The 26,189-nt window shown below is 38.8% G+C and overlaps 2 protein-coding genes across 4 annotated transcripts; both read left to right on the top strand.

Moving 5' to 3' along the window:
* The first annotated feature begins 585 nt into the window (after window positions 1–585).
* zgc:172136 (uncharacterized protein LOC566376 homolog) lies at window positions 586–12,333 on the top strand. 2 transcript variants are annotated; one of them, XM_044136253.1, is made up of 14 exons: window positions 586–775; window positions 2,972–3,162; window positions 4,588–4,678; window positions 5,598–5,677; window positions 6,590–6,666; window positions 6,803–6,998; window positions 7,362–7,517; window positions 8,148–8,213; window positions 8,651–8,719; window positions 8,827–9,001; window positions 9,466–9,744; window positions 10,687–10,818; window positions 10,937–10,995; window positions 11,107–12,333. In XM_044136253.1, exons 2-14 carry the CDS (start codon window positions 3,085–3,087, stop codon window positions 11,380–11,382), a joined length of 1,734 nt encoding a protein of 577 aa, XP_043992188.1. In that variant the 5' UTR covers window positions 586–775; window positions 2,972–3,084; the 3' UTR covers window positions 11,383–12,333. The 2 variants fall into 2 exon arrangements, with proteins under 2 accessions (XP_043992188.1, XP_043992189.1); XM_044136254.1 differs by having other exon boundaries at window positions 586–769.
* Window positions 12,334–12,461: 128 nt separating this feature from the next.
* tarbp1 (TAR (HIV-1) RNA binding protein 1) lies at window positions 12,462–26,156 on the top strand. 2 transcript variants are annotated; one of them, XM_044136250.1, is made up of 29 exons: window positions 12,462–14,452; window positions 15,263–15,360; window positions 15,453–15,522; window positions 15,798–15,946; window positions 16,058–16,110; window positions 16,207–16,304; window positions 16,381–16,516; window positions 16,595–16,691; window positions 17,164–17,253; window positions 17,350–17,497; window positions 17,600–17,863; window positions 18,635–18,732; window positions 18,825–18,983; window positions 19,063–19,289; window positions 19,393–19,636; window positions 19,742–19,930; window positions 20,031–20,230; window positions 20,314–20,385; window positions 20,507–20,627; window positions 21,357–21,467; window positions 21,546–21,695; window positions 21,779–21,865; window positions 21,950–22,146; window positions 22,233–22,314; window positions 22,397–22,568; window positions 22,662–22,847; window positions 23,137–23,261; window positions 24,023–24,159; window positions 25,518–26,156. In XM_044136250.1, exons 1-29 carry the CDS (start codon window positions 13,519–13,521, stop codon window positions 25,696–25,698), a joined length of 4,875 nt encoding a protein of 1,624 aa, XP_043992185.1. In that variant the 5' UTR covers window positions 12,462–13,518; the 3' UTR covers window positions 25,699–26,156. The 2 variants fall into 2 exon arrangements, with proteins under 2 accessions (XP_043992185.1, XP_043992186.1); XM_044136251.1 differs by having other exon boundaries at window positions 21,779–21,853.
* Window positions 26,157–26,189: the final 33 nt, after the last annotated feature.

Here is a 26,189-nt window from a genome sequence, read left to right on the forward strand (position 1 = left end):
CTTTATGGATCGTAAAAGTTGCAGACCCCATGTTTATCAGCAGCTGACGTTTGTGCTGCTAATTATGCAATAACGAGCAAAACTAGAAGAATGTCAGGTCTTGTATTGTTTCCCTGCATTTGCAATGACGCAAATTATCCTGAAGGTGGCAGTATTTACTAAATTAGATCTGATCGGATGAAATCCTGGCTAAAGTTTTTTTGGTCATATTGTTTACTTATTTCGTGATGAATTTTGACGGTATGAAGTGGATTTTACTCAGCACATTCCTTCTCTTAAATGTTTTAATAATAGCCTAACTCAAATTAATTGCATAACACATGCCCCTACTGATCCTGTAGACTAGAGCCTGGGCCTCTAATTAGCACAGCTCACAAACCACCCAAGTTGGGGGGAGGAAAAACTGCTTCTTTCAAATATTAATGGGTTGAACCTTGTCCATTAATTAACATGTTGGTTTTTCTCTTATGAACTACTTTAACCGAAAATGTATTAAAAAGGGAGCTTTAAATCGCAACATCCGCGAAGAAAAGTTTTTGAAAGAACCATTCAACACCCCCATAAAAAATCCCAGATGGTGTCGCTCAAACGTTTGGGTTTCAGGGTGGTTAAACGCAGGCATACACATGCAAGGTGGAGTACAACATTTAAGAAGTACAACTGTTGTAGTTTTTTTGCTCATCATTCTTTGATTAAAAACGTTTTTATCAAGCCGTGAAAATACCTGCAAGTGGACAACTGGGCTCCTTCGCCTCTGGCAGTAATTTCTGTAAGAGTAAGTTATTCGTTAAACTATTTGCACTACATTTGTTGCAGTATCTGAGTAACCGAACTTTTTTTATAAAATAGAAACGAGCAGAATGTTGGGTTTTTTTCCCTTCCAGATTTTTGATTCGTGATTTAACTAGTAAAACGAGTAAATAACTTTGGTAGAAACTTTTAGGGATGTTGCGTCAGTTGCCTACAAGTAGCCATTTCCTTAAATAAAACACAATATTAAAATATTAAAATTTGTACATTCAGTACAATCTATATTGCAAAGCTGTAAACTCTTAACGCCTGTCAGGACTCATATGCCAACGCGCTCCCCTCAAGCTGAAAATCTGGCTCACTCTATTGTTTTAAAGTGGGATGAATGTACATGGTGTTCCCCTGTTTATGCTAATGCTCCCTTTTATATTTCCTAGTCGGGTTTTTAAGGGTTCTAGTGAAGTATTCCTCAAACCTGAGAGAGGTTGCACATTGCAGAAAAGCGATGTTGTTTTTTTTCCCGGGCCAGGAGCACTGTGCTCAGAGGTCAGGATTATACCAGTCTTGGAGGGGAATTAAAGCATACAGATGGCAGTTCTCATGTGATGCCATCTGAGCAGTTTGGACTTTTATTTGCTTATTACTTATTTTGCAGCTAAATGCAGTAACGGCAAAGGTTTACTCTTTTTTCAGACATACAATCCAATATATAAATGTGGTCTATGTTCATATCATATTTTTATTTCTTTCTCCTTTTTTTGCAACTTAAAAACATAATTTCCTACAGCTGGTACCTTCCTGAAGAAACCTCTCGACCTTCTTTTAAATGTTGAGTCGGTTCAAGTAGCAGATCTGAATGTTTAGTTTAGAGTAATCTTACCTAAAGTAAAACAAAAAAAAAAGTATTTTAAAGTTGATTTCCAGTGTGGAAATAAACTTAGTGTTGCAACTTTGGCTTATTTTTTTTTTCAATGTTAATTTAAAGTTCAGTACGACTTCCTTGAGTTCATGCTACTGGAATTTCAGGTTTGTTTTAATGTCTGTTTGTGTCGACACCCAGTCATCAGCAAGGTCTTGTTTGAACTTGTTCCTAAATCATATTCAGTTGGACCCTAAAAGCCAAGAAAACTTGCTCTGGTAGTTCACGCAACTTGTTATTCTCACTGGCAACACCTCTTCTTAATGTTTCCTTTTTTCTCCTGTAGATTAATCTTATCTTGTATCTTCCTGTAAACTCAATTCCTGAGGTCTCTCGGTGTCAAACAGACATAAATAAATAAATACAACTTAATTAACTGCGGCTATCTATAGATCTTTACACAAGAGGAAGCATTAGTTTTGGAAGTTGTGTGTTTTCTTTTTTTCCCTTCAGGTCCCTGTTCTGTTTTTGCTTCATTTTTTTTGGTCAGGGTGGGGATTAAGAGAATCAGAGTCAGGGCACAGCAGTAATTAACCTGATTAAATGATTCTTAGACGTACCAGGTGGGGCTTTGGGCCCCCACGAGGCAAAATATATGAACCTTAGTTGTTGGAAGAACGAAATTATCACTTCAGATTTTATGTTGGGTACACTACAAACACAATCAACATAGTTGTTCCAATATTTCCAGTCTAGAAACTATTATCATGATAAAATGCAGCTTGTGCAAGGAATCTAAGATATTCACATGTCTTTACTTAACAGCAAAATTTCTTAAACTGTTAAGTATTGTTAAATTCAAGTTTATTGGATTCATTTTACCAAATTTAACAAAAAATAAATAAATAAAAGCTTGTTGGATAATTAAATATCCTAGTCGGGGATTATTTTAGACTGATTGATTTTTGGGAAAAATCATAGTAATCATAGTAAATTAAAGTAATATCAGGATTCTTTCTTTGTGGACATCATTTCATAAATGACTAGCAGTAATACAGGATATTAAAAGAGCGTCGCACAATATTCCAGTTTTCCTCCATCTGCCTTTTACATGTGGCAGAAGTAAAATATGCGGAATAATTTGATTATAGCTAAAACATAAACTGGATAATTTGTTTATTGTTTGACAATTCAAAAACTGCTTCAACATTAGTATGGAACATGACTTGTGATGCCAAATTAGTACATCAGATCACACTTGAGTTGATCGTTTTCTGAATTTAGCTGCACCACATTATTTATTTTTCTTTATTCTATTGCTTCTTTAATTATCATGCTATTTGTGTACTTTTCTTTTACTAGATGCAACATGGCTGAACTTGACTTGAACACATAAAAAGCAAAAGCCAGGAGAAGTGGAAACAGTTGTGAAGCGGTTAATTTCAGACAGAACTTTTCACAGACCCATATGAGACATGTCAACACCTACCAAGCATGAGAGAACCGTTTGTGTTCTCCTTCCCAACAAAAGCCAGCTGGACGTCACTATCGGGGTGAGTGCTCAATGGAGCTTTCAATCTAAATCTCCATATTTTGATGGTTTTGTTTTATCACAGTGATAGGCGTGGGCTGGTATAATATTCTCAAGGCATGATAACCTGTTGCAAAGTAATACATTTAATAGAAAAACAGGTACTAATTGATTTTTAAAGCTACAATATATTCTAAAACTTCTAAAACAAAACATTGATTATTGAAAATCCTTTTTTATTTATTTATTTTTTTATCACGTGTAGTAAATAATTTGAGCCTACTGTATACACTTCAGCAAAAGCATTAAATAAATAGACCCTAAATTTAATCAGTACCTGTCATCTATATCAATAACTCAACTTGAGGCTTCACGTCCTTAAATCAAAATCTAATTGCAGTTCCATTTAAAAACTGTGATCTTGTGTCTTTAAGGATATATTTCATGGTTCTTGGTTATTTAAGTTTATTTCTTGTAATTGCTTTATTTCTCTGAAAGGTGTTAAATGAGTAAACCTTTACTTACTAAGTTAACATTCTCATTGCTTGCAATGTCATCCTGTATTAACTGTTCTGATTTATTTCTAGATTAAAAAAGTATATATGAAAAGCAGATATTGGGCATTTTAATTAGCCAGGTTATTTTTTTTTTTCACAAACAGTCAGTTTTGCAAGAGGAGAGCTATCTCAATCCTCCCACCCCTTTGGAGCAAATCTGGCCTGACACTGCAGGAGAGCCACACCCACCATACTGTTGACAGTCTCTCAGGACAGAATACAAAGTAAAGGTGGCACAGATTGCAAGCTGTGCTTTAATAAAATCAGAAATTACTGCAGGATAACCTAGCGGTGATGAACGCAATCTAAATAAGTTTATTAAAAACAAAGAAATGCTATAAATATTTCTAGTGAAATGGTACACTTTATGGATTATTATAGTAATAATAATTTTTGTTCTTATATAAACATGTTTATGGCACAGACTGGTATATTTTTCTAAACCTGCAGTCTGCGATTGTACAGACATGTTGTTTATAGTCTGCCATATTTTTTGTGTGCGTGTCCAGAAATATTTCTAAACAACCTCATTTAACTTGCTTGTACGCAATGGGGAAAGTGCAAGAGCTTTTTTTTTATTATTATTATTTTTGTGTTTTCTTATTAAGCTTCTATACTTTCCTGCCTTTGCTCAGCAATAGGTGGGGGTTGGGGCAGAACTCCTTACAGAAAGAGAAAATTGTGGTCACCCCAGCACTTTCTAATGCATCTCATTAAAAACCTAGGGAATGGTATAAATTTTTTTTACCAATTACAAAGTTTTTAGCTTCTAAAAGTTTGGCTTACCTTGATACCAATGACCAGCCCCTGTCTACACAGTGATATGTTCAGTGTGAATGTGTAGTAAACACATAATTCTCCGTTTTATTTTTCTTATTCACCAACTTCAGTTGAAGTCTACCGGACAGGATGTTTTTAACAGTATTGCGGAGCTTCTTGGAATTAAAGAGATGCACTTCTTTGGCCTCACAGTAGTTAGAGGTAAGTTTCCTGTTGACACTCAACTCCTACAAAGGTATTTCAAAGCCTGAGAAGACATGACCATTAACAGCCTGCTTTATTTCTCTTTACACTATGCGACAATGGTTTGCTCCACTGTCAATTGTTTATGTAACTTTAGAAACAACTTGTCCACAATTTAACCGTTTTGCTCAAACAAGAAATGCCACTCTGCTCTCCACGTTTGCGTAATGTAACAGCGTAATCGAGTTTAGCCGCAGAGCAAAGTCCTGAACTTTCTGTTTTCCAGCGTTCCTGTTTTACAAATGTGTGGAAATGCCCTGCTAATCATGTTCGGCTCACCACTTCAACAAACAGCCTTTTGTTTTTGTGGTGTTGGTTCAGCGATCACTCGGGCCTGGATTCCTGTAATATTAACTTCATTAATCCTGGAATGCACGCTTGCATTCCTCTGCTTCACTGAGGAGGGACGGGTTGATGATGATGATGATGAGAAGAGGAGAGTGGGAGTTGGGGATGGATCTGTCATGACACAGGCAGCCACATTCAGCTGTTACACAAAGGGCCTCGATGAGGAATATGAGGCAAGGGAGTCTGAGTGAGTCAGAGTGGAAATGAGGAGATGGGTTGTTAAATGAACAAGTTGTGAAATAACTTGACGGGCGTGTTTTGGCTACACACCGTTGAACAAAATCGAAAAAAAAAGAAAAAATATTGTCCAAGTCATGACTCATAGATCTGGCAGAAGACTACACCACATAAATTACCACTGTGTTTGCAGCTTCCTGGGCAGATTATCTCGAATGTGCCATATCAGGCTGCTCTTCTATCACTCTAATGACTCTAGTTAGAGTGGGAGTAGATTTTTATAGCCCATGTCATTATTTTTGTTTTTTGTCTCCTTTTCTTTGATATTGTTTTTTTTCTATTTCCATCCTAGACAATGAACACATATTTTTAGACATGGAAGAGAAACTTGCCAAGTACTTTTCCAAGGAGTGGAGGCAAGATTCAGGAAAGGTAAAGCAGCTAACACCTGCAGTGAATTTTAATGATTTTTCTTTTTGCCCTTTTTTTGTTTAGCCTACTTACTAAATTATACCTGACAGTTAAGCAGGACATGTCGTTGCTTTGCATAAGTCTATATATGACTTGGAATGTTACACATTTTTGTCACACTGCAAACACAAAACTTCACAGAACAAAGTAGTACTTCAATGTGGAATAAAATATATATTTTAAAAATATATATAAGCAGTATGGGTTATATTTACATACTTTGATACCCCTAAATAAGTGCAAGGAATCACCTAGATATATTTGGAGTGGATAGAGTTTACCTGTCTGTAAATGAACAGCTAACAGCCCCAGAGGTTTAAGAGAACAGCAGCATTATGAAAATCAGGGAATACAGCAGTTATGCCTGGAACAACAATACGGAGAAGTAGAGTTGGGCTATAAAATGACACAAGCTCGGTACATCTAATGAAGCACCATTCAATACATCATCTAAAAATGGAAAGTTTGTCAAAAAACTGCAGGCTTACCCAAATGTAGCCGTCTACTTTGATTGACAGGATGTGGAAGAATGAGACGGAGTCACTATTTGTAATCTCCAGAGAATGTATCTTTATTAATGATAAAGCAATTTACGTGAGACAAAACCACAAGTTTTCCATTAGTCAATGCAGGGGACGCAGCAAGCATATGGAACAAGCTGCTCTGGTGCACACCACATTTTTCAGTGTCACAAGTATGCACTGGTTGTTATTGTCATTTTATTTTAATTCTAATGGCATCCAGTATTTGTGATTCGAACCCAACCAAATGGGAAATATTTGACAAGGCATTATAAAAGCTGTTTTTTTTATTTGGTGACACATGCAACCCTAGTGCAATATTTCCCTTTTTTTCTTTTTTTTCCCCCCACAGGGAACACTCAAGAGACAAATCCCTTTACTGCTCTTCCTTAAAGTGCAATTCTATGTTGAAAATGGAAGACTTTTTTGGTATGTCCTAACATGCACTGCCTCCACTTCTGCTCATGACGTTTTTTCTTTTCCCTATTTTCCATCAACATTTGTCATTTTTGTAACTGATATCTGAATTGTTTTGGGGGGATTGTTTTTGTTTTCCTGGCACCAGTGAGAGAAAGGCGCGGCATCTCTACTACTCTGATCTGCGGGAGCGGGTCCGGCGCTCTGAATGTCGTCAGCAGGAGGAGGTGTACTTCCAGCTGGCAGGTTACGCTCTGCAGGCTGACCTCAGTGACTGCCCGATGCAGAGGGAGGGCATGGAGGTCACCTCCTATTTTGAACCTAAGGACTACTTTCCCCCCTGGGTATGTACTAACATCTGCCAGAAAAGCACAAAAAAAACCTGTGTATGAAATTGATATTTTCTCCTTAAACATTTAAAAAAAAATTTAGTGATTACTTGTAGAAAATGAAGTTTCAAACACCTTCATTTTTTTTACCATGTTTGATAAACTATCACAAAATGCATTGCGAAACTGTAAAGTGAAAGAAAAATGATACATGATTCTCACCATTCTTTTGAATAAATAAAAATCAAAGTGTAGCAGATTGTATTTAGGTTGTTTGGTCAAAGATGTTTGTGGCAAAGTCTGAAGAAGCTCAAGAGGTCTGAATACTTTTGCAAGGCACTAAATGTCAGCTGTGTGTGTCCCACCTTTCTTCTGAAGATCATAGCTAAACGTGGGGTGAAGTACCTTCTCTGTCATGGGCCCAAAGTGCACCAGGAGCTGTGGGGCATGTCCACTCGTGATGCTATTTTCTCCTTCATCAGAGAATCGTGCCAACTGGAAGATGTCCCCGTCACATTTTACAGGCTTCAAAAGGTCAGGACACTTCATCATGGTGCTTCAAAGGGAGTCCTTCCGATTTATGGGTGTAACTCTTTGAATTATTGGGCAACTGGATTGAAGTTTCAGTTAAAGTGGCCCATGGAGTTTTGAGAAGGATGAAATTAGATTTTTGTCATTCTAGACAAGTATGGAAAAAGGTTTTCCAGATAATCCAGTCCAGACTTATATTGTACTTGCGATTTTTTTTATTTTATTTTTTTTTTTTTTTTTTTTTTTTTCTTTGCAATGATCAAAGTTATTTTTTTTTTTTTTTTTTTTTTTTTACAATTTTATGAACATACATGGATTATGGAATCTTAACAGAATGTTGTAGCAACTGCCAGGAAAGTTTAACTCGGGTAATCGTGTTCATTTGATGGCTCATACTGTTACATTAGCAATTGTGTTTCCAGTATGTCATCTTTCATATTTGAAGCAACTTATCTACTGAGTCATATTTTGAAACCTGATCAATTTATTGCACAATAGACTGCAGTTTGAAATGTTCTGTTGGCATCAGCTCTGCTTCTCCCCATGACCTAAGAGGGAGGTTTGGCTGTGAAAAAGTTATCTTATCTGAGCAGCTCGGATGCCTCTCTGACATCTCATCATTCTTTCCTTCAGGACAAAAAGGAGGAGAAAGGAACAGCGCTGCTTGGTCTTACCCTGCGAGGAATGCAGGTTTATCAGGTGCGTGTTATTAATGCACAGTTTGTACATCACCGTATGTGTACACAAAAACCGATTCTGTGTTAGCTCAAAGATGTTCTCCTTTGTATCCGTAGTCCTAGTAACCCCCCCCCCCCGACTAGCTGTGAGAGGAATGTGTGGGATTGCCACCAAGTAATCCGTTAAGAGATAGCCGCCTGCTGTGCCTGTCAGTTGTTTGATCTGTCAATCACGGGCCGTTAGCGTGGGGGTGGAGGGATTAGCGATTAGCCACCAGGCCTGACTGATTTTTGAAGCCAACAGACCGTGAGATATCTGGAGAATCTCTTGGTCTTATTTAAGTCCAGATGGCACCAAAATAAAAAAAAAATGACTTAATTATCACTTGTTCTAAAAGATATTAAAGCAGATTCCACATTCAAAAGGCTGCTAATTAAATGTCTGCTTTGTCTCTATAGGAAGTGAACAACATACGACAGCTGCTGTACGACTTCCCTTGGTCAAATGTCGGCCGTCTAACTTTCCTGGTACGGACGCTTCTTGTTTTCTCATTTCTGTTCCCTCTTGGGAGTAAGAGGACTCCTTATAATTATTTAATGGACATTCACAGTTAATTTTACATTGTCTTGTTTAGGGTAAGAAATTTGAGATCCAGCCAGATGGCTTGCCATCAGCCAGGAAGCTGGTTTACTACACCGGCTCGTCATTCCGTTCTCGACACCTCCTCTTGCATCTGAGCAACAGCCACCAGGTCTACCTCAGCCTGCAGCCGGCCCTCAAACACCTGCGACAGGTGGAGGAAAGCAAAGGTAAAGAGAAGAAAGTGTGGGATTAGTGCTGTTTGGTAGAGCCGCTGTACAGACCTCAGTACTTAGGACCTCTACACTATGAACACAAATACAGTGCCCACTTCTATTTGACAATTTAACAGCATTGTTTCCAGTTCCTGACTTTCCCTCAACCTATAAATAAACCTCCCTTAGAGTATCCAAGTCAAATTTATATTTAAATAGTTGAAACACCAAATATACCTAAATATGAACATCCAATACCACACAAGCTAACTTCTACAGTCCCTCTTATTGAGAGTACAGCCAAACAACACCAGGAGGTTTAAGAAGACACTCAATGAAACAAAATTTACCACTCTGACCTGGTAATAAAATCTGTCATTAATAAAAATCGTTCCACTGAAAAAAGGAGTCTATCTAACTTAAGCACATATTAAATGTTTGGCTTTACAACTTTCAATGTCACTTGTCTTAATCTTTAGAGAAGAAGCGCTACAGAGAGTCCTACATCAGTGACGACCTGGATTTGGATCCGCCTGGCAGTGAGAGCAGCCCTGGTCTGTCTCGACGCTCCACTGGCAGCTCAGGCATTGAAGCAGACGCCCGCCAACACAGCATCAGCACAGATATTACCTCCATGGGGGAAGACGGTCTACAACACAGGGAGAAATGTTTGAGCTCAGCAACCAGCCAGGACAGCGCCTCTATCGCCGACTCTGATGTAGGCAGTAAAAATCGAAGAGAAGAGCAACAAGATGGAGGTGGGATTTGTTCTTGCATTAAATACTTGAAAAGGTTTTCACAGAATTTGTGGTTTCTTTTTGTTTCCGTTTTTGCTCTTAGTCACATGATACTAATTCCCTACAGTCCTAATCAGTTATCTTTCATAGCAGTCAAAGGTAACGTTATTAAATTAAAATGTAATTTTCAGTGATTATTTTTCTTTTATAAGTGGGGTTGAGGAGCTATCTAGTCTAATTTGGCCTTATGTTGAAAGCTTAAATCATAAATTAATTATAACTAAGCACAATTTCTGATCCTATGCTACTAGCCACATCCATATCAGATTACTGCCAGACCTGTCAAACTAAGAAATCACTAGTGTAGAACTAGTCTGAATTAGGCTAAAATATGTAACGCATCATATCCCAATAAGCTGAAATTCAAAAACAGATGAAAGTCATTGATGTCTAAGGCTAAAGATTTGGGATATCAGAAAATCACAGTGAGAACCTTTAACCTTAAATAGAGGAAACCTGGAACAATGATGAATGAATTCCCAGACTAGCCTTCCAAAATTTCTCCAAGTGTACATTAATGCCTCATCTAGGAGCCACACAGCAACCCGATATATATCTCAAAGTTGGCAAAACCAGTTATGCTTAAGGAGCATTAAATTTCACACATGGCCAGGATGGTTGTGATGGCTTTTAGGCCTTTTTAGTAAATTAGGTTATCGTTTGAGAACTGCTTCTAATAAAAAAAAAGTTAATTTAATGACCTGAAAAGTTTAACTGCAACAGTAAAGCAAAGACAGAATTATGTATGCAGACTAATGAATTTTCAAAGCACTGTATTGTTGTATTCTAGAATTATTTTTCTAATGTCTATTAGACCTTAATATTAAATTGAAAACTTATTTTTTCTAGATTCATGATTGTGAAAAATTATTTTGCCTGCTTAAAATGTATGCTGTTTTCTAGCGATCAAAACCAGTGTTGGTGTTCCAGAGGGGGCTTTTGTTGATGAGCGGTGCGAAATGTCCCAGCTGGCTGATCTCCTTGATGGAGTGTCTGTGGATTTTGCAAGACGCTCTGCAGAGACTCAATCACCAGGTATCATAGAAGTGCATGTCTTCCTCCACACTTTGTAAAAGTAGTGGCTTTTATTCTGAAACTCGATCCACTTTCATCATTATCAATATTGACAATTTAAATAATATGGGCTCCACAGAATACAAAAGGCAGCCTCAACATGCTGATCATGATACTTTGTTGCCCATCAAGAAAATGGTAAAAATCAGTCACTCTGAAATTTTATAACCCAACACGCCTTTAGTTCGTGTTAGATTGTAATTCCTTCATTTAACTTTTTTTTTTTCTTCTTTCTCATCGATCCTGAAGTCCAGGCCGCAGACTTTCCCCAGTCGCCACAGCCTAGATGATGTCCGTCTTTGTCCACCCTCTGCACCCGCTAGAATGGCCTTACCATCTGTTTCGTCCCACAACTACACCTCTGGGCTCCCAGACGTCACATCAGGCACAAAGACATCAGTAGATCCCAGTTATTACCCCTATTTGCACTGCCAAGCCAAACCCTCCTTCTATGGCCACAGGTCGACCAACTGCCTCTCCCTGGACACTTTAAGTGATGAACAGTTCCTGGAATTCATACTCTGAGATCATGAGTAATATACTTGGTGTTCCTTCATTTAGAGAGCAGCGAAGCTTGAGGCATTCTGACTGCGTTTTGTGTCATGAGGGATATTTGTATTTCATATTGGAGGCAAGATATGGAAATTCTGTTAAGATGTGATTCCAATGGCGGGAAACTAAAACAGCAAGATTTCAACAAATAAGCCGCCCATATTTATTCATGATGATTATTTTTTACATATTGCACTTGTTTTATTGACATGCATTTAAATCATTTATTAAAGACATGGATTTTTTTTTTTTTATTGTCTTTTGTAAAGACCACGATATGAACATTTCCTTAAGTCTTTCTTAAAATGGAGTAGAATTTCATGTTTGTTTTTTTTAAATCCATCCATTGCAATTGTACATTTAACACTAACAACCCACTCGCATTGCTTTTTTTACTCTAATATTGTAATCAAATTTGATGTAGAACTTTTGTATTTTTTTTTATCTTTTATGATATGCTGTCTTGCATAGATCTTTGTCAGTCTCCATTCATTCAGTCTTTAACCACTATCTACAAATGTACAACATTTAACCTTTCACAGATGGCAGTGCCTTAATCCAAAGTTTCTCCAGTCTATCCTATTTTCTGTCTGCCATAATTGCAAGACAAATGTGCTATTGGTGAAGCACTATTTTTGTAACCAGTACTTTTTCTTCCATTTTATTTTTTTTTTTTTTTTTTTTTTATGGATCCAAAGCATTTTTGTATTATGTAACTCCTCCCAGAACAAAAAGCCTTTGTTGGTTTTCCCTCTCAATTTTGTCACAACCTTGGTTATTGGTGCAAAGTGAAGTCTTTAGCTAATATGAGCCACTTGGATTTATGTTCTGTCATGAAACATACACACATTTACATAATGCCAAATTGTTATTAAAAACAGCCTTGCTTTGCAAAAACTCTAAATGTTAAACTGTAAAAAAACACAATTTTTTTAAATGCCAGTAAAAATAAAAAAATACTCATGGTATGAAATTATTCAAGAATTTTTGTATTTCTGTTTTATGATGCATGTCTAGTTTTTCTTGCATTACAGACAGTAGTTTGAAAGTAAATGTTGACGCTGTACTGTATGATCCTTGTCGTTCCATAAACTGCCTCCAACTGGACAGTAGGTGTAAGTTCACAAAGAAATTCAAATCCCAAGGCCAGTACACTTTCAGGCTCAAACTATATATGTGTAAAATCCATGAACAGCAATTGACTGCTGGTACAAAATTGCCATAATGTTAAAAGTGAACATCTTGAATCACTAGCAATATTTTACCTTAAAGCAGACGACTATTTGACAAGAGTTATTGAATGCTTCACATGTTACTTTTTCTGCAGTTGAAAATAGAAAAAAGAACCTTTTAATTCCGCATTTCAACATCCAACATATTTGATTATTTAATATTTTAATATCCTAAATGTAGAGAACGTCACATATGTGGCAACATCTTCAAAATTATTTAATATATCACACATCTGAACTGCATGTGACACATAGAAAAGAATTTAACAAATGCACATATCTTCATATTTATAAAATTAGAATTGAGTTCAGATGACGCACGCTTGTAAAATACCTTTTGAAAATAACATCTATGCAGACATTAAACATACTCATAATTAAGCTCAAATTTCTCTTCTTTAATGTTTATTTTAATGGTCTGATGTAATATTCTAATTTTAAATCTTAGGTTAGCTTTGAGAAAAAAAAAATCTAATTAGCAGACGTCCATCAGCGTGTTTTATTGTGATGAAGGTCCTAGGTTAAATACATGGGCTTTTCAATAATCAAAGTGAACAGATTATTTCATACAGGCATGAACAAAAAAAATTGAGTACATTGTTAAAACACGAGCTTAAACATTTTTTAATGTTTTAGTACAACTAAAGCACCAAGGAACACATCAGCAGTTTACATAATTTAGAGATGAACCTGTTTATTTGGTGAGCCGCAAAATTACGCGAACGTGTGTTTCATTCTACTCTCGCGAGAATTCTGGATTACGTTTACGGAAGTTTACATTCTTATTGGAAAACGTGCAGTCTGTGCCATTTATCTGCTAAAAAGCCGGTTGTCGTATCTTTTGCATGCTTGGCAGTATCAGCCTAGCTCATAAACAATGTCTTCCACTTTGATTCAGGCGGTACTGAGCAGCTCTCCTAATTACGATACTTTGTTTGAATCTCTATGCTGGCCGGAGGATTCGTGGCCGCAGACGGAGCGTGTTGATGCGCTCACTGCTCTTATCGAAGCTCTAGGACCGTTTCTGACCGATTCAGATTCGGTTCAGACTCCACTCACAGGTGTAAACAGAAGTGGCATTCGTGACAAAATTGAGTCGGTCATTTGGTCGAAATGTCTGCCATTTCTTTGCAGACTCTCAGCAGAAGCAAGAGATGACACGCGCTACAGAGACAGCACAGCCACTGTCTGCAGATTGCTCCGTGTCTCCGTGGTTGTGTGCGGGGAAAACGTGCGGACTAGAGTGGTTTCATCAATCCTGCCGTCGTTACAGCGGATGTCAGAGGAGGAGCTCCTTACGCCGGGGACTCTAAGTGTGCAGATTGCTGCTGAAGTCCTGGCTGCTCTCATGCCTCTTCTTACAGCGGATGAAGAACTCACACTCCACACTTTAAACTGCGCGCTGTCCTCTGTCAGATCACTCCCCGATCATCTGGTACCCAAAATAATGGTTAGGATAATTTTAACTTCGCTCAGTTGCTGCAGCGATGCGAGGTCCAACATCATTCTCAAGCGCATCCTGGATGATGTTTGCAGCTGGCACTCCACGGAACGAACACCGGTGGTCACAGAGAGGACCCTGCTGTGTTTGACCGTCCTGTCAGACCATCTCCTGAAATCTCACATCGCCACCTCCTCCGAGTGTGGCGAGGCCGACCCACGTCTGCGTCCTCAGTTCTGGATGATTTGTCAGGACGGACTGACGCACAGGGACAGCGTGTCACGCAAGAGGGCACTGTACCTGTTGAAAAGATGCGCAGCATTATCCGAAGAGGAGGGTTTTGATTCCCGTTCTTCTACATCACAGGATGGTAACATACAGAGTGCCGTGCAAAAGCGATCTTACCCATTCAGCTTTTTTCATACTTTGTCAAAATCACATGCTGACAAGTTATGCGGAGTATTTGTTTCATGCTTCTCACGCAAAACATCATAGACAAAAAAGTCCGGAAGCAGGCAAAAGAGAAAGACTTTTAACTTATAAAACTGATTAATCTGACTGGAGGAATCACATTGCAATCTAAGTAGCACTGCAACTATTAATCCCTCGTTTAAATGTTTGAACTAATTAGCTTTGATTTTGGACAAAATATTTTGGATAATAAAATTCTCACATTACATACAATCTATACAGATTCGGTGTACCATCTTGTAATTGCATCAGAATGAAAATGTAACATTTTCACTGATTAAATCACCTATAGCAACAGTGGAGAAAGCAGAATTTTCTTGCTTCCCCTCTGCAGTTGAGTAAAGATATTTTTTTTCAGTGTATTTAAAACTCAGCTGGTGAAGATTCCGTTGGAATATTCTGCAGTAATGTTTACATTTTAAAAAGTGGCAGAAATGTTTTTCTTGCATAGATAAGCTATTTTACTTGAATAGAGAAATTATTTGCAAAAGCAACAGGCTGGCCTTAAAACACAAGAAAATCAAGTGTACCTTTTGTGGCATTCTTGACTTTTTTATATCTAATGGCAGCAAAACAGGCAGCCTTTTTTCTCTATTTCTACATCCACCTTTCAGCAGACGATATTTTTTTCTACATAATTGATGCAACACAGAGAACTCTCACCTTTCAGAATGGTATGCAGTTGGCTAAAAAAAATTTTTTTTTGTAGGAGAGACATTGTTTAAATGGGCCCCCAGCAAAAGCAAAGCGCTGAGGGAGTTCTGGGAGGATTACACTCTGGTGATGGAAACGCTGGAGGAGAATCAGGTAGAAAGTTCTGCGGAGTTGTTGTCTCACACCCTTTTTGAGACGTTATAATATGAACGATGCTCAGCCTCCTCCTGTGCCCCTCTTTGCAGGTTCATGTTGTTCGGCCAGTTTTAAACAGAATTGACACGTTAATCCAAGCAACAGTGAATGATAGTGAAGGTAAGTTTTAATTGTTTGAATGCTGTGTCATCTTTGGACAAATGACTTATCTTTTTATTCATTCTAGTTTTGTCTAATGGTAGAAGTGCGCTATTCTTAATTAGCTAAAGATAATAAATACTTGGAATGTTTTCTCAATAATTTTTTGTTGCTTTCTTGAAGGTTCTAAACAAAAACCTGAAATCTATTGACATAATTATGAAAGTTTTTAAAAACAACTAGCATACATCAAGACTGTAGTGAATTAACTCTGAGTTTGTTGACCGGTGCTGCAGGGTCAGGCCTGTTCCACCCGTCCTGGCTGCTGTGTGTGTACCAGCGCATGTTCCACAGTGAGAATAAATCCTTAATGAGAGAAGGAGTGTGCCATCTGCTTCAGCTGCAGGTTCTTCAGCAGCCGGCCTTTGCAGCAGCCTTTTCTCAGGTGCACAGTGTATTTGCTGCAAAGCAATTCAAATCATAAGTCACAAAAATAGTTTCCTTTTCTTTCTTTCCTTTCTTTTAAAATTCTTCTTTTGATGCATTGCTCTTGTAGTTTGTCGTGAGTTCCTTCATAAATGTTCTGTCTGAAACGTCCCTCTTCTGTAGGTGAGGATTTAAATTTGTTTTGTTTTCTTCAAATTCAGGAGATTATGCCATTAGTTTCATATTAGTTTTATCTAACTCAGCTTCTGTCAAATGTAGATCACCAGGGCAGAGTGTAGGAGACTGTCCTGAGCTGGCGGTTAAACTCCAGGTCTTCCTGGTCACCTTCTTCACAAGCCTGCCATCGGAAGACAGAGGTGCAGCCGGAAAACAAATCCAAATCCATGAATCACATTTCATAATCTGTTTCTAACTGTTGTGTTTGCTCTGCAGGTTGTGTTTTGTTTCAGCTGATTCAGCAGCTCAGCGCCAAGCACTGGTGTGCCGTACCGCTCCTCTTTGTCTGTCAGGCTTTTTCACATCTCCCTCCAAGTCCTCTGCTGAAGATCAGTGGCCTATCTGCTCTACGGTAATTGATGCGTTATCTTTGGACACATTATTTTAGGCGATGAGGCTGATTTTACAATATTTGTGCCTGGCATTCTAGGGAGGTGCTACGCTGCACCATGATCACTCATCAGGTTCTGCTAAGAGGAGCTGCACAGTGTTTTTTACTAAAGAGCGCCCTCTCTCTGATGGATGTGGTAAGATGACAATGGTGATCTAGAATGTTAAAAATAAAAAGCAATATCCTTAAAATAATTATGGTTGTATGAGAAACGTACTTTAAAAAAATAAAATAAATGGTTTAAGATGAATATCGCAAGAAATACTTTTGGTAAGTAGAAGTTGTTTTGACATTTTAGTAACTGATGCCGTTAGAAACAAAAACTTATCAGAAAAAAATAAACAAATGACTTTCATTTGTTACACTCCTGGTAACTATTTCATAGTAAGTCATTATTTTAAGTCAATTGTGAAAACACATGGTTAAAAATCAGAAAATGTGATTTTAAACCAAGTGTAACGATTTGCTGGCGCTAATAAATATTATGCACAAGCAAGTTTCACTGCTTTCCATATTATGTGTACTAGTTGTATTGGGTACTTGGAAAAATCCAACAAAGTTTTAAGTTGTTTTAATCTTTTTTTTTTTTTTTTTTTTTTCGATTTCAGAGTGAAGTGACTATAGATGACATATTTAGTTTCCTGATGCATTTTCGTGCTGATGAGTCTTTGTGTAGGGGGACAGAGTTATGGAATGAGGTTTGCTCTTTACATACACATGCGCACTTAAGTATATTCAAATACTGTATTAGAAAGGTTGCAACAACTGATTATCACTTCATGTACTTGGGACAGTTGTGCATCTGGTTATTGGAACATGAATGCAGCTTCAAGTCCAGAATTCTGGATGGCGATTTCACCGATGATCCCACACAAAAAGAAACCATAAGAGCCTATGTTCAACAAGAGGTACTTGCTTATCTTCGTGTTCCAGCAAGCACAGGTGAGTCTGTTGTGGGAGTGTTTTAGATACAGAGAAGAATTGTATCTATATGTGATGTATTTGCATGTGATTCTTATCAGAGTCAGTTTCTCTGTCACACAGGTCAGGCAGAACAGTTACCTGACACTAGAGAGGCTGATAAGCTGGCAAGAGCCCTTCTGCTGTGTGTGGACATGGAGAGGAGGCGACTGGGAGGAGAAACCAGTGAAATTTTGGGTTCACTGCTGTCTCCGCTACTGGACACCCTGAGCAGAGTTTATACCAATATCTACCTGCCTGTCCGTAAGAGTGACAAGAGTCTGCAGCTCCTGCTTAGACTGCTGCAGCTTGGGACGAAGCCTTGTGGTCAGCAAAAAGAAGTGGAAGGTTTGCGTTGAAACTCCTTAAATCTTCCCCTATAAATTTTGGCTTTAATACAGTAAATTCAATTTATACATAGATTTAATTCAGTGAAAGAAGACTTCTAGGCTCTTTCCTGTCTTTTTCTGAGTGTTCCAGAAAATCCAACAATTTATTTGATGGGCTGGAAAGTAAAAATGCACTACATGATTTACAAAACCTATTAGCAATCCAAAGTACTTCTCTTTGAGTGACGGCAGGTAAAAAAATCACAAATATTCTCGGAATATTCTCCAACACTAAAAAGTAGGCACCATTCATTCTGGCCCCTTAACTAAGTGTATAAATATTTTCCAAAATAAGTTAGCATAAGACACTTTTTTGCCTGTAAAAACAAACACACCAAGCAGTTTTACTTTTAATTCGAAAGTGCCCGACCCTCAGTTCTTACAGATTTAGACTTACTGTAATGCTGGGTTCATTTTACTACCCAGCATAATGAAATTGCCAGTGTAAGCCTTTTCTGCTTTGATTGATTTAGTTTTTGACTAATTACGCCAAGAACAATTAGCATTTCTTTTAAATAGGCATTGTACATGGTAGAGTACTAAGCTGAGTTAGTAAGCCAAATTGCTGAAGAAGCTGAACTGAGGAAAAAACACCTAAAGAAATCAAAATGGTGGAAATTTTACTGAGAAATGTGTCAAAGAAATACAATAGGAACTTCATAATGAATGGGAGTAAAACACAAGAAGACATTTTGGTTTGCACTTATTAAGCCTTATGTTTGTTTCACAGAGGATGAGGTCATGTTTGCCATTGAACAAACCTTTCTTAAACTTGTCGACCCAGTCCAGGATTTTATCCTGAGGAGGCTGTGTGGGGAGCTGCAGGAGGTAATCAGGAAGAAAAGCATTCTACATGACTGTCCAATTACAAAGAAGTGCTCAAGAACTCAGATGTCTGCACATGCTTTATTCTTTGACAGCTCTTTGACGTTGAACGGGCCGAGCTGTATCTGTGTGTCCTGAGGCAGCTGGTTGTTATGTGCAGCTCTTCGTCTCACTGCCACAAGAATATCCAGCAGTTTGCTTTCCCCAAACTCATAAAGTACAGCCTTTCAGTTTTGCTTGAGCCAACCCAACAGGTATACATTTAAATATATGCGCTCATCATCAGATTTGCTGCCCTAAAGTTAAGCAAGGACTGTTTTGTGTTTGTCTTAGGTTCCATCTGTGGCCAATCAGGTGTCCAAGGCTGTCAGTATGGCTTCTTTGGCTGCTGTGTGTGAGCTCTTGCAGCAAGGGGGAATTAGTATCAGAGCAGATACTGCTTCTGCCCTGAAGTCCATGAATGATTATTTCTGCACTTTGAAGACTTCCTCACAGTGTCAGTCTTCTCTTGGAAACATTAATAAATCTTTGATGAAACCACAGCTATTAGGTAGTTCAAGGTTTGTGGAGACTCCATACTAAACTGAAAAAAAAAAATCTAAATTCAGTATTGTGGTGCCATAATTACAATTTTTTTAAATAATTTTTATATTTTTGGGGTAGTGACCTTGAAGCCCAAGGCCTCCTGCAACAGGACTGGGGACGCATTGCTGCCAATTTCTTGCGGGACCAGTGGATTTGTCTAAACTTCCTGATTAGGACTGTAGGGATTAAAGCATCTGTAGAAATTTCCCAAGTATCCGAGACCCTTGGAGCTGCTCTGAGTTGCAGCATTGAGGCCCTGGCTCTGCTGCCCAGTGACCTTGTGCTGCCCGTGCTAAACTTCATGAACACGCTGCTCCCACAAGTGAGTGTCAGTCCAGCAAGAATGAGAAATTTAAGGACATGATGACACTAAGGAAGTTCTGAGGCTGTTAACCTTCATTCTCATAATCTGTGTTTCTGATTGCAGTTGGTGCAGGATCAGGAAAATCTCTGTGTGCAGGCGGTCACTCTGAGTTGGGAGCTTGTACAGGGGCTTAGCACAAATGCTCATGACTTCTGGCCAGCACTAAAGGGCTTCATCTCCATGGCCTTCCAGCACAAACTCCTGCAGCTGACACATGATCAGGCTCCGATTCTCACGACTGCACTGAAAAAGGTTATCCACACTGAGACAAAGCAACTTTTCCCCTCTCGATATTTTCCATTTTCTATGTTCGAATTTCAAATCTATGATGGTGTTAAATGTTTGTGTTTAGATTTTCTCAGACTTATTGGAGCTGTCTCAGTCGAAGAGCGGTGTCTTCGGTGTGCTACTTCAGCACTGCTGTCAGACCTGGCTGCCCAATGACCCAGCCATCAGAGATCAGGCTGCTGCTATGTTCTCTAGTGTTTTTAACCACCTGGATATAGTCACTGAGGCCTGTGTTTATGGACCAGTGTTCAGGAGAGATCAACGGTTAATCCAAGCAACATTCCCTAGGCTTCTGTTCTTGTTCCTCAATGTTCTTTTCACAATGTTACTTTTTTCATTTTTCAAAGACTCGTCCTGGACGTCCAGATATATGTAGAGCAACTTGGTGCAAAGTGTGCCGCTAATGTTGCAGTTACAAGGTAGGCAACGTCTTACCTCTATGGAGAACTAGCATCTGGCTTGATAATTCGCCAGATGCTGCGAGATAACAAGATCACCACTAGAGGTCACTGTTGCTGATTTGCTGCTTTTGTTTCCCAGTGATGTCAGGGATGATCAACTGCCCCGCACATGGGTGCTGACATTTCTTAGCCGCCTGGATCCTTCTATTGAGCAGCATCAGAGATTCATGGAGGAATTAGTGATGGAGCTGCTGAGAAAGGTACTAGTTGTACTTTGGGTGGATGGGAAAATGGACCAATGCAGCATGCAAATCAGTTTACCAAAATGTTTTACTTTTTATTTTAAGATAGTGTTGTGGTGGAAACAAGTTTAAGAGGAGCTCTGTAAGAACCTATATATATATATATATATATATATATATATATATATATATAGTTTAAAGTAAAACTAGTCTAACATCTGCTACACAAATTGCTACTCTTGATAATAAATAAATGTAAGTAAAAAATTTTTTAAGTTAGACATAAAACACTGAACTAGTAATACATGACATCCTTCTTTCCTGTAGTAGAAAATTAGCAGTCATTTTTCACCAAACTGGAAAAGAGAAGCAGTAAGATAAATGGGTTATGATTTCCATAAGCCAGAAATGGCTACAAGAAAATTGCTACAGTGCTTTGAAAAGAATTGGTAAATTTCCAGATTTGTAATGCTTGTTTCTTTTTGACACATTTCACTGTCAGAAAAAGATTAAATACAAAATGCTAGTAAAATTAAACTCAGCTCGGGTTAGTCACAGTGACTAGTTATTTAGCAAAGGAAGGTACATAGGGCTAGGTTAATTTAGATAACTTTTTCCATTTAATAAATAAAATCAGCTTTTTGTATTTGCTCTGTAATATTTAAAATTGCAGTTTTACTGATTTATTTGTACCATAAATGCATGAACTAATTCAGCCAATGCAGTTCACACCATTTCTCTCCATAGGACAGTCTCATATCAAAGTCCAAAGTCCGTTACTATGGTAACTCCCTGCAGCATCGGATCAAAAACAGAGCATGGCAAACACTGTTGCTGTTGCTTCCCAAACTCAAAGAGGTGAGTTAAAAAGATGTTTACTGACAGTTTCTCTGAAACGAAGAGATTCCAGAATAAAACCTGAGTTTGTGCCTGCAGGATTTTGTTGCCACTCTGTTGAACCACGTCTTTGAAGCTGGATTTTGCAGCAACCAGGCCTCAGTGAAGTACCTGATTGAATGGATGATGATTCTTATTCTTGTCAAGTATCCGCATCATATTCACAAATTTTGGAGCTGCTTCAACTTTGTGAGCTCATCTTCTACTTATATGGTTAAACAAATAAAAGTAAAACATCAGAGAGCCATAATTTTTACTGTTGTATTGCACAGGATCATGAAAAGACCAAGACGAGCATCTGCACCTTCCTGTCTGTCCTGGTTCACTTCAATGTCATCATTCCACAGGTTAAGGATAAGGTAACTCTCTTTAGCTTTCTATATTCTAGTGCCATTCCTGAATATTTATGGTCAGCTTTTGTTTTTCACTGTTTCTGTTAAAAGGTCGGGCAGCTGCGTAGAGCTCTGGACGTCATCCTGCAGTCGTGTTTCAACCACAACTTCAGCGTGCGCCTGTATGCGTTACTAGCGTTGAAGAAGGTGTGGAGCCTCGCAGAGAAAGAGGATGAGGAAGCTTTCAAAGGGTTGTCTTCTGTGGTGACAGCCTGTCTGAACCAGGCTGAGGCCATGCAGAGCACTGGGTTAGATGCGAACAGCTGCAGCAATAACGTGTTTCAATGCACATAATGAGTTTATTCAAAGATGGTTTTTGCTGTTTTTCTCTAAGAAATGCCAACAAGAACTGGCTGAGGATTCAGGGACACTTCTTTTTCGGAGCCTTTCATCCCATCAGGGATTACAGCATGGAGGTGGGTTCATTGTTCTATGAACACATAAGGTCTGCTGAAGCACAGTCACACAAATCAACTGTTTTCCTTTTTTGTCTTTTAGACCATATTTCAAACTTTTCCCAGTCTGTCAGAGTTAGCCGACGATGAGTGGATCCCACTGTGGAAGTTTGAAAAGCTGACATTCTTTCCTGAAAGTCTGTTAATCCCGTTGAAGAATGCTGCTCCTGAGTTGGGCCAGCTCCAGGCTGGAGATTGGGTCCAGCAAGATCGAAGTACAGATATGTTTCTCTCAGCTGGAGTAACTAATCCATGAGGCTAGCACATCTTATCCTTACTGTGTGTGTGTGTAATGTCATATTTCCCAGGTGAGCAGGATAAAGAGGAGCGCTGGTCTGAGGTGCAGAAGAAGATCACACCCTGGAGGTCAGGGGTCAACGATCAGGAGGCCGAACTGAAGCTGGTTCCAGCTCAGCGGGCAGCTCGGCTGGGCAAACAGCACGGCACCCTGCTGGTGGTGGCCTCCTTGATTGACAAGCCCACTAATTTAGGAGGTTTGTGTCTAAATGTAATTATTCAAACCTTATCACACATACTATATTGGGTCTGGGCTTTGACTGGGCCATTCTAATGCATGAGTATTTTTCATCCAAACTGTTTTAGTGGAGCTCTGGCTGTATGTTTCAGGTCGCTCTCCTGCCAGAAGGCTAACCTCTGCACCAGTCCCAAGTCTTTTGTAGCCTTTGAAATGTTCCTCACAGCATGATGCTGCCACCATCATGTTGAGTGAAATTCCATGAAACAGGACTTAAAATTTTTGACTTGTTGCTGTTGTTGTTCCAGGTCTCTGCAGAACATGTGAGATATTTGGGGCGAGCGGTCTGGTTCTGGACAGTCTGCACCATCTCAATGACAAACACTTCCAGTCTCTGAGCGTTTCAGCTGAGCTTTGGCTTCCTTTGCTAGAGGTGAATTGTGGAATTTAGCCTTAGCAACATTTGCTGAGGATTAAAGTACAGTGCCCATCAACAGTAATAATAGCTCTCCCACATCTATGAAGCACAATTTTAAAAATTAGCAACACATTTTCAGTTTGATTTAGATCTGGCCTTTGACTTAACCATGTAAATTACCTGTAATGTAAACTATTACAGTGCAGCTCTGGCTGTATGTTTATGGTTATGCTGCTGGTGCGTCAACCTTCACCCTAGTTTTAGGTCTTTTGAAGCCTTTCAAATTTTTTGCTGCCACCTTCTCCAAATAAAGCATGTTGTTCTTAGCCCAGAATGTTCAAGACTGTTTTTCATCATGTGGGTTGTTCTCTAAAGTTTTCTAAAAGCAGTTGTTGTGAACTGAGTAGAAATTACACTTAGTTGGATTGGGTTGTATTGGTAGAGTAAGTGGGGTCTGAATTGTAATAAAATGAAAGAATGTTTGTCGATGAAATGTAAAAAAAAAAAATAGAACAAAGTTCATGGTGTGTGAATGTTTTGGAAAAGCTTAGTGTAGATAAAGAGGAAATCCCAGTAGGGAGATAACACATACATAAGTAATAGCCATTCTGAATGATTGTTACACTGTGTGAATCCTGATTTAGTGTAGTCCATATCTGTGTGCAAACAGCTTTTGTTTTGCTGTGTGTTGAACTTTTGTGCCGTTTTTAAATTCTGCAGATGCTTTACAGTTTGATGGTTTATTTCATTTCCAACATTCTTCTGTTTTCTTTCAGGTGAAGCCCGTGGAGCTCACTCATTTCCTCCAGTTAAAGAAGAGCGAAGGTTACTGTATTATCGGAGTGGAGCAGACTGCCAATAGTCAGAAGCTCCAGGACTTCAAGTTCCCTGAAAAAACTCTGCTACTTCTGGGGTAGGAAGGCACTAAGAACATTATATTTTAAAAAGGCGGTCAGAGTTCTGTTTTTTTCCATCAAAGCAGCCACCGGTCTCTGTCTTCCATGCCCTTGTGGGTCTCTTAGTGCTGAAGCCGAGAGCTGACAAGGCTGTTTTAGTGTCCTCTCACCCGTTAAGTTGTCGCCCCCGTGGAGTTTGCTCCCCTCCTTCGCCTTGTGTACCTGTCGGGGCATGCTGGTCTATAATTGGCTGTTCCTGAGGGAAACGAGGGATAGGAATTACTCAAAATGACACAATGAGCATGATTACAAGAGTCTTTCACTTCTATAATCTGTTACATCCACTAGTTTGGTCACCAGATTTTCTTTCATGTACCAGCTGCATACAGTTGGAACATGAGTGGCATATAGTGGCACTCATGAGGCAGAAGAACAGTACAGATCCCCCGCCCTTTAGGCGTGCCAGTTTGTTTTCTTCAGTTCAAACATGGAAGCTGTGGTGTTGGCTTAAGGGCCTCATGTGTAAACTCTCACTTTAATGCTCTCACAGCTGCGCTCTACTCTGCACCGCGTGGATTGGCTCTAATTTCCCATCAGCCTCTCTATTGTCTCAGCCACTTGCCCTCCAGATGAATGTAACCCATCACCAAGTGTTTCCTCGCTGTGGGGCCGACTGCCGAGATTAAACGGCCAGGCACTTATTGCCCTTTTATGTTTACTTTCCGTGGCCGATATGGGGCAGCGAGCGTTCTCGCTTTATTACAGTTTGTTTTGCTCTCGGAATTAAACTAATAAATCATCTTCATAAAAAGCTAAATTTTAATTTCAATGATTACTACAGGTGTGCTTGACTGGGAATTAAAAAAAAAAAAAAAATTAAAGATTTTGTAAAATTACAAACTTTAACATGTGTTATTGGGGTTTTCTGGGATTGACCAACACCAAATGGTGTGTCATTATGAAGAGGAATAATAAATACATATTGGCTTTTGAAAGTATTAATAGGACAGATTGACTCGGTTTCTTAATTGTGATTCTAAATGCAGTTGGTTGAACTGGATTTTATTTAGGGTGACTAATAAAACAAGGTAAATGGTCTGCTTTGTAAAATGCCTTATCAAGTTTGAGGACTTCAGAGCGTTTCCACTACAGTCAATCATTCAGCCATCATGCAATGTAATTGCATTAAATTATTTTAGAAGTTTTTGTTGAAACTTCATGTTTATTAGAAGAGTTTGAATTACAATTAAGACTAGAAACATGGTTCTTGAATGTCCTTTTACTGTTGTTTTCAAAATAGTACCAAAACCCTGTTGGAGTTGAACTAAAACTTTTTCCCACGTCAAACCGTTTAACATCCATCTCCCTTTGACAGCAACGAGCGGGAAGGTATTCCTGCCAATCTGCTCCAGATGTTGGATGTGTGTGTGGAGATCCCTCAACAAGGGATCATCCGCTCACTCAATGTCCACGTGAGCGCTGCCCTGTTGATCTGGGAATATACGCGGCAGCACCTCATCACCGAATCACAAGAAGTCCATTCACATTGCGGCTGAAGAAGAAGAAGATGCAGACATGGCAACACAGCCGATGTCGAACCTGCCACAGAGCCTAAAGAAACGTACACACAGTTGGTGTGTTAGAGGACCATAAGGTCTTGCATGTTGTATGTGACCCAGAGTCCTGTCAGGGTTCAGTCTGGTAGGCAGTCATTTTATGTTTTAATAAGATCCCTGTATGGGGGTCAGTAATTTTATCTAAATATTGCTTATCATAAATGAACAGAGATTGTATCTGTGTTGGCAGAACTGCTGTATGAGAAGCCATTTGTTGCTCCGGGCAGAAAGTTGTTTATGGACTTTGTTCTAATTGCAAACGATGTAACATACCACTGTATATATTAGTTTTTGCTAAATTGTCTATGCTCTAAATGTTTTATGTTTTTTTTTGTTTTGTTTTTTAAAATCAAGTCATACTTTTTATATTCTAAAAATAAACTAACCTTTTTTCACACTTGACTTCATTTGCTCCCCTTCATCATAAAATT

This window comes from Gambusia affinis, linkage group LG13 (assembly GCF_019740435.1).
Source record: "Gambusia affinis linkage group LG13, SWU_Gaff_1.0, whole genome shotgun sequence".
Taxonomy (NCBI): domain Eukaryota; kingdom Metazoa; phylum Chordata; class Actinopteri; order Cyprinodontiformes; family Poeciliidae; genus Gambusia; species Gambusia affinis.

Excerpts from the sequence above, each read along its gene's own strand:
- tarbp1 (XM_044136250.1), top strand. The coding sequence starts at position 13,519 with ATGTCTTCCACTTTGATTCAGGCGGTACTGAGCAGCTCTCCTAATTAC. Across the intron at positions 15,361-15,452 it reads AAACGCTGGAGGAGAATCAG|GTTCATGTTGTTCGGCCAGT; the intron begins GTAGAAAGTTCT and ends CCCTCTTTGCAG. Across the intron at positions 21,468-21,545 it reads TGCTTCCCAAACTCAAAGAG|GATTTTGTTGCCACTCTGTT; the intron begins GTGAGTTAAAAA and ends TTGTGCCTGCAG.
- zgc:172136 (XM_044136253.1), top strand. The coding sequence starts at position 3,085 with ATGTCAACACCTACCAAGCATGAGAGAACCGTTTGTGTTCTCCTTCCC. Across the intron at positions 5,678-6,589 it reads GGAGGCAAGATTCAGGAAAG|GGAACACTCAAGAGACAAAT; the intron begins GTAAAGCAGCTA and ends TTCCCCCCACAG. Across the intron at positions 6,999-7,361 it reads AGGACTACTTTCCCCCCTGG|ATCATAGCTAAACGTGGGGT; the intron begins GTATGTACTAAC and ends TTTCTTCTGAAG.